The sequence below is a fragment of the Scomber japonicus genome, chromosome 9, assembly GCF_027409825.1.
Source record: "Scomber japonicus isolate fScoJap1 chromosome 9, fScoJap1.pri, whole genome shotgun sequence".
NCBI classification, from domain to species: domain Eukaryota; kingdom Metazoa; phylum Chordata; class Actinopteri; order Scombriformes; family Scombridae; genus Scomber; species Scomber japonicus.
The window spans coordinates 23821267-23834151 of NC_070586.1; the positions used below are offsets into that span (position 1 = coordinate 23821267).

General features: G+C 40.5%; 1 protein-coding gene across 1 annotated transcript in view; it reads left to right on the forward strand.

Moving 5' to 3' along the window:
• pip5k1bb (phosphatidylinositol-4-phosphate 5-kinase, type I, beta b) overlaps positions 1-9292 on the forward strand; it is a 31410-nt gene extending 22118 nt beyond the window's left edge. Inside the window, exons 8-15 of the mRNA XM_053324998.1 lie at positions 2588-2790; positions 3158-3241; positions 3850-3898; positions 4026-4110; positions 5265-5426; positions 6763-6889; positions 8783-8906; positions 9217-9292. Of these exons, the coding sequence (XP_053180973.1) occupies positions 2588-2790; positions 3158-3241; positions 3850-3898; positions 4026-4110; positions 5265-5426; positions 6763-6889; positions 8783-8906; positions 9217-9219 (837 nt within the window). The 3' untranslated portion in view covers positions 9220-9292. The remainder of the gene's footprint in view (positions 1-2587; positions 2791-3157; positions 3242-3849; positions 3899-4025; positions 4111-5264; positions 5427-6762; positions 6890-8782; positions 8907-9216) is intronic.
• Positions 9293-12885: the final 3593 nt, after the last annotated feature.

Below are 12885 nucleotides of genomic sequence, written 5' to 3' on the forward strand. Positions count from 1 at the left end.
GAGTTGCGTAACAGGCATAAACAACCATTTACTGTAGGTTCCCCCGTCTCCTCAGCGATGCGATCCTGTGACAACAATAGCTTCTCTCTCCAAGGCTCAGACTTTACCGTCAGAATTTAGCAAGACTTCAACAGGCCAACATAACCACATTCACTTCTCTGTTTTACTGCAAGACACTTGGCTTATTGTCTTTTTTTAAACAAATTTGTATGTCGACTAGTTTTTCCGATATGAAATGTGAAAATCTCATCAGGAGAAACGATAAGCATTCTCAGGATTAGTTTCACATTATCCAGATGTTGCCACTGCAGTGTTATTTATTACTGTAAAAACATATTTGCAATAGATGCTCCACATTTGTGAATCTTAGTGTTTGTTGGCGCTATCAGAGAGAAATAACAGATAGAAATAAGTTATTCCTGAACACTGATTCATGTATTTGTACATTTTACAGTCTCATTCATACATTTTCATATATTTTACAGTTGTAGAGTAAGTCTTATTTTAAGATTTGAGCAAGTTTTATACAAGAGAGGAAGAAGATAAGAAAATAGAAGAAGACAATCAGTTTCTGTTATTAGTTATTAAAGTGTGTCCACGTGTCTGAACAAGTGACTAAATACAAGGCCACGTCCCAAATCTAATCTGTTGTGTCTTGGGAAGCAGGTTGTACTCGTGAATAATGAACTCATGTTTTTGCAGACATGTTCCAGTGATTGTAACCAGGCACAGACTCGACATACACTCAGGATCTAGTACTTGAGCAGGGCCAAAAAGGAGTGTGAAGAGGCTCTGTGTTCTGTCTTTTCAGCAGACAGACGTAAGAAAGCTCACAGTGTATCAGTGTCACTGCAAAGTGGGGCACACCAGCCAACACTATAGGGAGCTTTGCAGCCCTACTGGCACATAGATAGATGGGTGGAGGAGGGCATCGGGGTGGTATATACTGTGCTGAGAAACATCAGAGATTTGTTGAAGATCAGGGGACGCTGTGACAAAACGTTTTTTTTCCCAACAGGATTGTTAGGATTAGCCTTTCCCATTCACTGTGAGAAAACTGAGCTGTGTTTGAAATGAGAGCGGAGGGCAGGTTTGGTTAGAGGAAGGACACTCACTATTATTCCACCCTTGACTATAAAGTTACATATTTTATTCTGATATTTTTTGCACAAACAATCAGACAAATGCAGCTGTTTTCTTTCCTCTGTGACGGCTTGATTGTTTGCCTGGGAAAGCCGGGGCCAGGACACACAGTAATGGCCTTCTGTAGGCAGCCTGATGTGCGTGGCTCTATTCAAAATGGCTGCTGTTTGAATAGGCTGGGGGAGTTTGAGTGAAAGGATGCAAATCGTTGATATGGAAAAGGCAAAGCTCAAACAAAAGCCCCAGTGTTTGTTTGAGTCGTCCATTAAGTGTATTTTGTGTTTGTGTGTATGCGAGTACAAATGTGTGACCGTGACTGTATATATCCACAGCTTCTGTAACAGATGCAAACAATATTTATAACTAACGCTCATAATGTCTTCTTTGACCATGTGTTGAAAATGAGTTATTTAGAGAATGATGAGAGAAAGTTGTAGGTCAACCTTAAAAACATTATTGGTCTCACATTCTCCATAAAAACAGGCCAGTTCTCTCTGGATTCTGGGTCACAACTCTCTTTGATTGAATCAGAAGGTTTTTTTTGTTGCTTCTAATCCTTTGAGGCATAGGAATGTGTTATTTAAAGAGTGAAAGTGAAAATGCAAACACAATTATCAACTTTTCAGCAGATTTTGTCACTATGTTTTGAGCAATTTCCTCCTATGGCAATTTCCTCCTACTTTGTGTGACTAGAAAGATGCACACATTAAAACTGTCCAAAAGAGAGTTGTAAGGAACTGAAAGTCTTTGACCTCTTAATTTCTGATGACTCTTGTTTTGTCTCCTCCTCTGCCACAAGCGTGTAAACATTTTACGACTCAAATAAAAAAATATACACACTACTGTAGCACAGTAACTTTTTATTCAGTCTCATGATAAGATAAGCACCAGCCTGACTGACTACCTGGCAGCCACCCCGATCCCATTCCCAGATCAAGCTCCTGTCTCTTTCTATTTACCACCGACTGCTCCACTGGAGCATTACAAGCAAGGAGGAGACATGAAGTCGCAAAGACTCTGGGAAACTGGGCGAAAGGCTCTCCAGACAGGTCAATGTGTAACACTTGGCTGACTGTGGAGAAACACCTTGTTTATTTAGTTCAAAACTGGTTTAAACAGAGATTTCCTTTTGCTAAGTCTCTGGTCTTTGAGGCGCTAAAGCGTGCCGTGTGATGAAAGCATTTTGGGAGCCAAAAAAAATGTTTTTTTATAATGTTGCTGTGTTTACTTTCGGGAGCTGAATCATCCAGCCCACGAGCATAATCTCCTCAGTGTTCAAACAGGTCATAGAAAATGTGACGTGTCCTGTTATTACTCTCAAGGTTTACAGCCTGTGCCATTAATTATCAATTCATTGAGTTTCTTGTTAAACAAGATAATTTCATGATTGTGTTTTTCCGCAGAAAGCAATCTATTATCTAAAACCTAATGTGACTCCCTGTAGGTGCTGGAGAGTTTTAAGATCATGGACTACAGCTTGCTGCTGGGGGTCCATGTCCTGGACCAGAGCCAGAGAGAGGGGCTCGAGCAAGGCCAGGCAGGGGGGGATGGAAGGAGACCTGTGGGTCAGAGGGTCCTCTACTCTACCGCCATGGAGTCCATCCAGGGAGACGGCAAGGCTGCTGAAGCCCTCACCACAGATGACACGTGAGTTGGCTCAACTGCGGGAAAACACATATTATGCACACATATTTGGGCATACACACTTCTGCCTCTGTCTGTATCTTTAATCTCTCGTTTTCTCTCACAGACACAGTTCCACAACCATGCTCATTTTTCACACAGGACACACACACAGTCAGACTCTCATATAACCATAGCTACACAACACAAACACAGCAGCCGTTCTGTGTATTTACAGCAATGCACTTGAATGTAAACACTGTAAGTGCCCCTTTTACAAACACTTGTAAAAGTCCGGAGGCACATTGCCTTTATTTGAACTGTGTGCAACTTTGCAGAAAAAGAACAGTAGCCATTCTCTGACTGCTTGTGTGTTTTTACTGTATTTCAGTATGGGTGGTATCCCTGCCAAAACACACAAAGAAGAGAAGCTGCTCATTTTCCTGGGTATCATAGATATTCTACAGTCATACAGGTATTTATCTTTATGAGATGATATAAACCTACTAATGTGTTCTTATTATTACTGAAAATCAATTTCTTTGTTTCTTTTGGGGCTGTGAAATTCTTTGAGATCTGACTGGATGAACGTGACAATTAAGACTAGAGGGAGTGTGCAGGAAAAGTTAAGGAGTCAACATGACAGCATGGCATGATTTTCTCAGAGTATCTACTTGGATTTATGCTTGTCCCTATGAGAAGACCTCTTATGTTGAATTAGAACTCTAAATCCACAGAAAGAGCCACAAGCCACTTCACCACACTCTCTATCCAACATGATTTAAATGGTCACAGTGGTCTGTCAGTCTTCTTTATTCACACATTGATTTTTTGAGAGCAACACAGTTGGGTAACAGAGGAAGAAGAATTTAGCTCATTGGCTTTTCCAACTTCTGAAAATGAAAATAAGAGTTACATAAATCTTTGTTAGCCTGGTTGGTTGAAGTCCAGAGTTCACCCATTTCTGCCAGCTTGCTCCACTCCAATGCAAACTTTAAAGTCTAAACCTTATAAAACTTAAAGTTTTGATGAATTTCCTACTAAAATGCTGAACCTTAGATGTCTTCATGTGTTTGTCCGCAGGTTCATTAAAAAGTTGGAACACTCTTGGAAAGCCCTGGTGTACGATGGCGTAAGTTGATAGCCTTCTAAAAACTGACACTGCTGCTTTTATGAATGGGCCTTTTATTTGTTCGCATACTCTTGAGTCTGCTGCTACCTTCTGATAAAAGCCTGGCATTTTCTCTGCCTGTCCTCAGGACTCCGTCTCGGTGCACCGGCCTGGGTTTTACGCCAGCCGCTTCCTCAAGTTCATGAGCACACGGGTCTTCAGGAAGACTCAGCGTAAGTTTGCATTGTCACACATGGGAGGGGAAGCAGTTTGTATGCCCCCTCCGCCCCAAAAAAACAAAAAAAAACAAAGGCAAAGGGAAACAGTGAGAAATGGAAAGTAAGAAGTCCTGGCCTGTCGGGAAGAGTCAATCTATATGTAGTATTTATTGTCTACTGCTGGGTATCTGTGAGTCACTGGTGAGTCACCCTTTCTGTAATTAGATTAGTAGTAATTCACTTGTTTTACTAGAGTATTGTTTCCTTCTGATCAGCCACAGCATTTTATTTCTTTTTCCTATTTTTGTCTTTCAGTTTTATAAGAGTTGTGTGGTACATTGTGAATTCTTCTGGGAGCTTTGATTCAGCTTTAGGTATTAATGAAGGACTTAAATGTAAACAATTATGTGCCTAGATCATTGAAAACAGATTGCTTGTTGTACAGTAATCCAGAAATGTGCATGAACATGTAAAAATAGACTTACACACCCCAGAGGTGAATTAAAAAGTCAATAAAACGTCAATAAACTCCTGTAGTCCAGGAAGTAAGGATGACATCTGCAGAAATCAGGCTTTATGGATGTATGACAGATTAATTGATTGATCCTCTGTCATCTTAACCACAAAACCTTTTAAACTGTTTTATCCTCATAATCTATTCATCGTGTTGTAGGCATGGCTGGCTAGCATGCAGAGATCACGCAACCAACAGACAGTTTGCCCCCTTTGCGCTGCTCTTTTGGAACTTCACATTAACATTAAATATAGTAACAGTGTTATTTAACCATGCGGGATCCCCCTTGTGGAAATTAACATGGCAGAGGCAATGATTTGAGGATTTAGCCACACTATTAACCATTGCCAAGTCCTGTCAGTGGGAGATGACAGGAAAGGATTTCATGCACTGCTTTGGAGGCAGAGTAAGAATGGCTTTGGAAACACTTGTGTAGTCGTTATTATGCATTTTAACAGCTTTTTAACTTTATTGCCACTTTTTTAGGCACAGTATTGGAGTTTCTTTGTGTGTGAGCATTAGTTCAGTCAGAATAGGTGTCTATTTCTACTGTCGCCTCCAACTATCTTCTCCTGTTACTAGGTCTGCCTCTGCTTCACTGAATCACTCTTGTTCTTTTCTTCCCCTGACTTGTGTGTTCCTGTTTGCTCTGCAGCACTTCGATTCTCCCCATCAAAGAGGACTCGCTCTTCCATTCCAACTCTGAAGTCATCTTCTCAAGAGATCCTTTCATCGCAGGCAGATGAGAGGAACGAGGAGAAGGGCAGGAGGGACAGGTTGGGAGGAGCTCGCAGCTTGGCCAGTCTGGACGGACAAGGTACACAAAACCACAAGTTTGTTTCTGCAACATACAGTTCTCACTGGGAAGCATTTTCCCACACATTTTGGAAGTCAGTGTATCTTGAATGTTTGAAGACATTCGGGTTGTTCACAGAAGTGCCTGAATTATTAATAAGATTGTTTGAAACAGAAAACCTTAATGATTTTTATCATATATGGACTCTCCATTTTACCTTCAGCCTCTCTCTTGAAACTGTCTCTTAATTTGCCAAATCTACCTCAGTTAGTTTCTATTTTTCATGGCTCATTAGAGCTTTTTAGAAACACTTGAGGCCCATAAACAGCCACTTGCATTGGGCTGTAAAAATGTTGTCCTCTTAGCACTTTCAACTGGGAAGGAAGCTGTCACTGGTTGATGAAAAGAAAACAGTGGCACACTTGTTATTAGCTGATACAATATTAGCATGTCTGTGTGTGTGTGTGTGTGTTTTTGTTATGTGAGTTGACAGGGCAGGTGTAAAAAAAGAGATATGTAGTTTTAGCTGTCATTCTCACCTCTGCTTGATTATGATTATAATTTGACCCCAGTACAAGTAGGAAGATGAATCAGACTTTGAGAAAGTGTAGGTCGTGATACATGAGTTCAGCCAGTAGCGTCCGATCTTTGTGTTTGATATGATAGAAGTGTGTGTGTGTATGGCCACAGCGGAAGAAACAAGGGTGTGGGCCGGAAACAGAAGTCATAAGGTTGTGTCCTCTTTCTCTTTACAACCAGAATGTCCTTGTGGTGATGTAACATACCGTAAAATAATTTGGATTGTGATACTCCTTGATAGTTTAACCTTTACTGCTACTAAATCAAATTCAAGGATGGCCTTGTCTGAGTCATTAGGCCTTTCTCCAGTGGATGTTTATATCTGAAAACTTTCTAGCTATATGTTGATCAATACAACTATACAAAGCTGTATTGATCATATTGATTCAATAATGAGGTATTTTTACTTGTCCTTGAAATCACGACTTAAGTGTCAGTGATGGCTGATGTTTGTTTTCTCAGTTAAAGGGGAACTCCACCATAAAGTTGAATTTAATCATCAAAGGCAGTATGCTACTACTCAGCCAGTAAAACCTGTTGTATGTGTTGTGTGGATTTGTGTGGGCTTGGACTTAAAATTTAGAGGAAATAAAGCCTGTGTTACAACTGAACAAAAAGATGAGAGGAAATGGAAAATGTAAGACTCAGCATTTTTTGGAGGTTGACCCATGCATAGTAAGGGCTAAAATGTATGACATCCTCTGCTTCTGTCTCTTTGGAATGCCTCTTGGGCCTGTTTTCACTCGCTGATACTCACATTCATGCGTTTTCTCTTCAGCTGTGTTCGGTTCCTACCTGCGTCCCGATCTGGTCCCCGCCAACCCGTCCTTCTATGAGGGCTCCTCCATGGGAACCATCTCCACCTCCTCCATTTTTGTCAATGTGGACAACCAAACAGACGAGAGGTACAGCGGCTGCTTTGTCGACCCTTTTATTCTTTCTGGCTGCTTTTATTTAGTGTCTCTAAGTCTCTAGTTCATCATCTCTAAAGTTAGTGTACACAATGTGGCCTTGAGGGCAAATATGTTGGCATGTAAATTGGCCACACCCAACACACACACTCCCACCCTTTTGTCATCTGTGCTCTGACATCACATGGTCTTATTAGTGACGCACATCATGGAGCAGGTGACTCAACTGACTTGACAACATGTATCCAATACACACTTAACAGACACACACTTCCTACACATGATACATTATTTGATTTAATTTATAAGCCAGGGAGGAAGTACTACTGGAAAATAAAAGTAAACAGCTACAGTAAAAACATGCTGTCATTCATAGTTGAAGTTAAGGAAGTTATTAATTACCTCATATTATATTGCAAAACGTGATGCAATGTGGCTGTACATTAGGGGTAATAATGTAAGTGTTTCATTAACAGATTTTATTACACTTTTAACTCACTTCAGTACATCTCAGCACTTTACCCTACGTTTTGTTCGCCTTCTGTTGATAGAAACTTTTGTACTGGTCCTCTGCCATGTCCGTTTTTTCCATCTTTCACCTCTCCTTCTGTCCACTGGTGTCAGGTTCACTTTGCTCTCTGAGGTTCCATTGTGTTGCTTGCCTGCTCTTGTCCCCTCATCAGTCACCTGCCGCTGCCCTGACATTGTTCTGTCAACTCTTTTCATAAATATTTAAACAGAGGCTTTGACACGGCCTTACTTAGTGCCATTATGCTGCAGAAAGACTGTGACAAAAGAGGACGAGTGGTGAAGTGGGGACTGTATATCCACCAACAGCAATCCCTGTTGGACAGCTGGTCTGCCTGTTACATTAGTAACACCTTATTCTGTGATGTTTCAGGGGAAGATTGTTCAAAAACAAAGCTGCCAGTTATATTCAGATCTCTCTTTATTTATCAATCTGTTTCTACAGTTGTAGCCTACTACTATTGTGCTACTACCCATTTTGACTTTTAAACAAAAAGTAGTCAATCACATGTCATAAAAGGGTATAAACGCATTCCTGAATTCATTTGGGTGTCACCTGACTTACATATAGTATAAGAAAACAGCTCTCATGTTGCCCTCTGGTGGTTGATCAAAGTTTATTCACATAACACTGCCTCATAGTGCACTCCAGTTTATTGTAGGAAAGTTAATTTATACATTGTGGAATTTTGAAGTATAGTAAATTACACTTCTTATCTGGTATATTTAAGGTTTTCCCTCTCTTACACTGCCCTACTTCAAATTATTTACAGGAAATTAAAAAAGAAGGTAGCATACATTTTTATTGGCTGCATGAGGGTAAAAGTTAGCTTTTTGTTTTGAGGGCTGTCTTTGTGCACTTACAGAAGGAGGAGGAGAGACTTCACTCTCATACGTGAAATCTTCCCTAGTCATATTTAGAACATGCTTCCTGTGCTATAATGTATCCTCCATGTTTCAAGACCCTGGATTAAACTTTAAACTCTTCATCTTCTCTACTGTATGTGACCATTTGTACACAGCAAGGATTTCATTTAGACCTCCGTCATAGAAAAGTCTTCGTGAATCTGTGGTCGCATCTGTCCAATCTTGAGCATAGACTGTATAGGGGATTTTGTTAATTTCCTGTGAGCCTCTCAGTTGAGGTCTCCACCGTCGCGACAGCAACAGGTTTTCCTTCCTGCTCACAGCCGGTTCATTTGTATGTCCCTTTCGACATTGAGATAATAGCAATCTGGACAGAATATCTTTCATCAGTTTTCAGGCACTGTTTATACAACTGCTTTTTACCGACAGTATATATACACTCCGGGCTGTCTATGACTTCGGTTAACATGAAAACATCTTTTTCTGTGTTAGAGATGATGTTGCATCCAGCTCTACGTTTACCCTAGAGGACAGCGCTATCTGCCTCACTTCAGAGCAGAGCACCATGGATGTGGACATAGACCGTGATGACGGATCCGTTCTTGACGTCTACTTGGTGAGTTGTTACTCCATTTGTAATCTCAGGTCACTTTCACATTGGCATTATTCTTGGAAATTCTTGGACTCTGTATTTCACACTTGGGCTGTTACAATATTGGATTGGGGGGGGGGGGGAGGGTATGCGGGAGGGAGGCAAAGTGAGAACAGAAGAAATATAATTTAGAAAATTAAGGAAAAAGATGTGGATGATAATATTTCATGACATATATTTCATGATAACACTATTTGTTTTTTTAAATATCATGGTTATCATCAATAGTTTATTATATAAAATTCATCCTTTCTTCCTCTCTCTCATCCTACAGTGAAAAGAGCTTTGCAACCTTCAGTTCCTCCTGCCAATCATCAGACAATCGCACTCCATTGGACAGGCCGAGCAGGCCTCTGACTCCACCTCCAGTGCTGCTAGATCCATGTTGCCACTTGTATTGCCAACTCATAACAAGACTGAGATTCTCCACCGGTTGATGGACTAAAAGAAGACACCAACAGAGTCACAGCAGCGGACATTTGCAGCAACCATGTGACATTCCATCATGTAACGTGATGAACATCAGGCTGGACTGAGTGTCGCTTTTTAGAGCATGCGTCAACGCAGTGCCATTAAGTTTTATATATATGTATCCTGTTTTCATGGCCTACACAGAGATCTAAACATTTACTATATATACATGAGGAGAGGGTAGATACGCATCATACATTACTTAAACATTTTTTTTCTGCTGACCGGAAAGAAATGAATTTCAAAGTTTGCAGCTGCTTTGGTTGCTGATCAGATGAGAAATGTTTACAGTGATTTCATGATGACGACGTGGGATGGGAGAGTGTCGCACAGAGGACACAAGCCAGGTTGTAGCAACAGCCAACACAGACAAGGAAAGACTCGCATAAACAGACGTGATGATTCTGAAGTTACCAAGGCCAAATGCAGACTGTGACATAGTTGAGATGGCCGCCTACTCTTAGCTGGGCTGTTATTTGTGCTGCCCTGACAGGAACCTCAAGTCCTGGCGAGGGGCTCCTATAAAGTAAAGTGAGAAAAGACAGTTATTGGATCTTGGATGAAGCACTCGCTCTTGATAAAAAGGCACTTTTGACATTTGGTTATTATTACTGTAAAAAATCTTTTTCCCTAAGGACATTGCTTAGGTGGGTGGGCTACCTGACATACAGTAAGCACAGATTTGGATGTGTGAAGATGCACTTTTTTCTTTCTATTCTACAAATGCACACCTCTGTAAGTCATCGATAGTACATGTACACAGAGACAATGAAGGAACATTGTAGATCATTTTTGATGTGGGGCTAATAGTTTTGTGAGGTTTGCGTCATGACTGAAGATGCTTTTACTCAGGATTTCCTTTGATACTGAATAAGTGTGTCCTCTTCAACAAGTTATGAGACATGCATCCTACACTTAGAAGCTGTCTGATACCTCTTCATCACAAATATAGCCAACTATAAATGTTGAACTCCAAGATCACACGTCAGTTGAGACCATAACTTATTATGTAAATCTCAATATTTTACAATTTGCTGAAAAAATACTTTAATCGCTGAATGTAACGACAATGCATATTTATATAGAAGAGACTCCTATAAATAAACTGCTAAAATTCAGTGTCTACCTTTGCTTTACTACTTGCGGCAATGGTGTCAAACATGTGGCCTGTGGGCCAGAATTGGCCCGCCAAGTGGTGCAATCCGGCCCACTTTCCTTCCTGTGTTCTTTTCCTTCCTTCCGTGTGTCTGGCCTTCCTACCTTCCTTTTTTCCTTACATCGTTCCTTCCGTCCACCTGTCCTTCCTCCCTTCCTTCTTTCCGTCCATCCTTCTTTCCATCTGTCCCTCCTACCTTCCTTTTTTCGTTACTTTGTTCCTTTTCTTCTACCTGTCCTTCCTTCCTTCTGTCTGTCCATCCTGCCTTTCTTCCATCCTTCCTTTTGTCTGTCTTTCCTTCCTTCCCTTCTTATTTCCTTCCTCTTCTCTTCCTTCCTTCCCTCCATCTTTTTAATGGTCCGACCCACATTAGATCAAATTGGTCTGTGTGTCTGTATTTTGAATGAAAATGAATTTGACACCTCTGACTTACGGTAAGCCTCTGATACCCCTTTTCCACCGAGCTGGAGCTGGTGCTGGTTCGGAGCCAGAGCCTGACTAAGCATCGGTTCTTTGCTTTTCCACCGCCAAAGCTCCAGCCCGGAGCCTCAGAACAGTAGCTAGAGCAAGCACCAACTCTTTGCTGGTCTGAAGCAAGAACTGATTACGTCAGCGGACTGGGGGCGGGGCTACTGTTTATTAGCCGGCTAGCGGGGCTAACGTTTATTAGCCGGCTAGCAGGGTGAAAGGGTTCTTCTCATTCAAGAATAAAAAAAATATATATACATTGTTTCATTGTAATGCCACTAAAACAGCTTGTATCTGTTGTGTAACAATTTTAATTTACAGAACATTGTCAAATTGCATTACATTTAGTGCAAATAATAACACTTCTGATGTACAACTTAGAAATATACAAAGTGTGTAGATTACTGACAAAATATCAAAATTAAAAACACTAAATGCATTCTTCAGCTGACATTGCTCATAGATCTAGCTCTTGTAATCATCTGCAAAACAATGAATGCAGATCGTTCCTAACCTCTGACCCCCAAAAACTGATGGTGACAACATGCAGATCTACTGATTGCAAAAAAAAAAAAAAAAAAAAATGATGGCATGAAACACAATCTAGAGTAAATTTTAATCTTGAGGTAAGATGATGTGAAATGCTGACCCCTCTCCCCCACCCAACTTCATTTCAGCGTTGATAAATGCACATCTGGTGGCTGTACAGTAGAGATATCCAGGATTTATAGGGCTCATCCTGGTGTCTAAGGCATTCTGGGGGTAGTTTATCAGTCAAAGGGCAGGAGGCCACTGCACTGTAGTGTGGCATGTGAAATGTAATGTTACAGTATGACTAAGAGTCTTGGGTGTAGATGATATCCTACTCAACATTTTACAACTTTGCCTTATCCTGCACAACAGCAGCAGCACTTAAGAGCATTTTTATCCCAGCATGTACACTATTGAGAGGGAAATAATAACACTCATGACAGATTTGTCAGTGCTTCATCAGGGACTGACTGTGGTGACAAACAACCTGGGGTGTAAAAAAAAAAAAAAAAAAAAAGGTATCAACTCATCTCTCAATTAAAGAGAGGAATCTTTACATCAGACGCTATGGCTGGTCCATTGCAAATATCTGTCATAAACCGTATCAGATGGAGGATAAAGACAGATATGTACTGGCGATAGACCACAATTTAGCATCTATAGACCGTCAACTACATCACAGATATCCAAATATATCAGTTTAATTCTGTTGAAAACAAAGTCCAACATGGATTGTCAGACTTATCTCCCACTTCAGAATTCCTTGGCCCATTAATTATCAGATTCAAGCGTTTAACAGTCAATTCACATTTCTCACATTGGTAAACTAATTGAAAACTTATTCTGTTTTCTCTGTACAATACACTGTGTCTATGGTGCTCTCTCCCCAAAAGTTACTTTATAACAATCTAGAAATATAAAGATTTCTAAGAGAAACATATTCAAAGCTTTAGGCTCTGACCCTCCATCAAACTGCAGAGAAGAGTCATCACTAGAGGGACAGGAGAAGGCAAGAAAGAAGATATACGGTACCATACCTCATCACTGCTTTTCCTGTCAATACCTACTTTTCCTCTCTCATAGTAGTTACTTTAGCAGCAGCAAAACAAGTAGCTGTAATGCTAGTGATGAAAGCAAACCCATAAAGTCAAGAAGTATGTAATCATAAGAAATGTACAAAACAATTTACAAAAAAAAGCAAATAATTGGTAACAACCATTCAAAAAACCACTTAGGAAACTCTTGAATTTACATATAAATGTACCCATGACCAACAGGTGGTGTTAAGCCATTACAATGTGGCTGGGATGACAACTA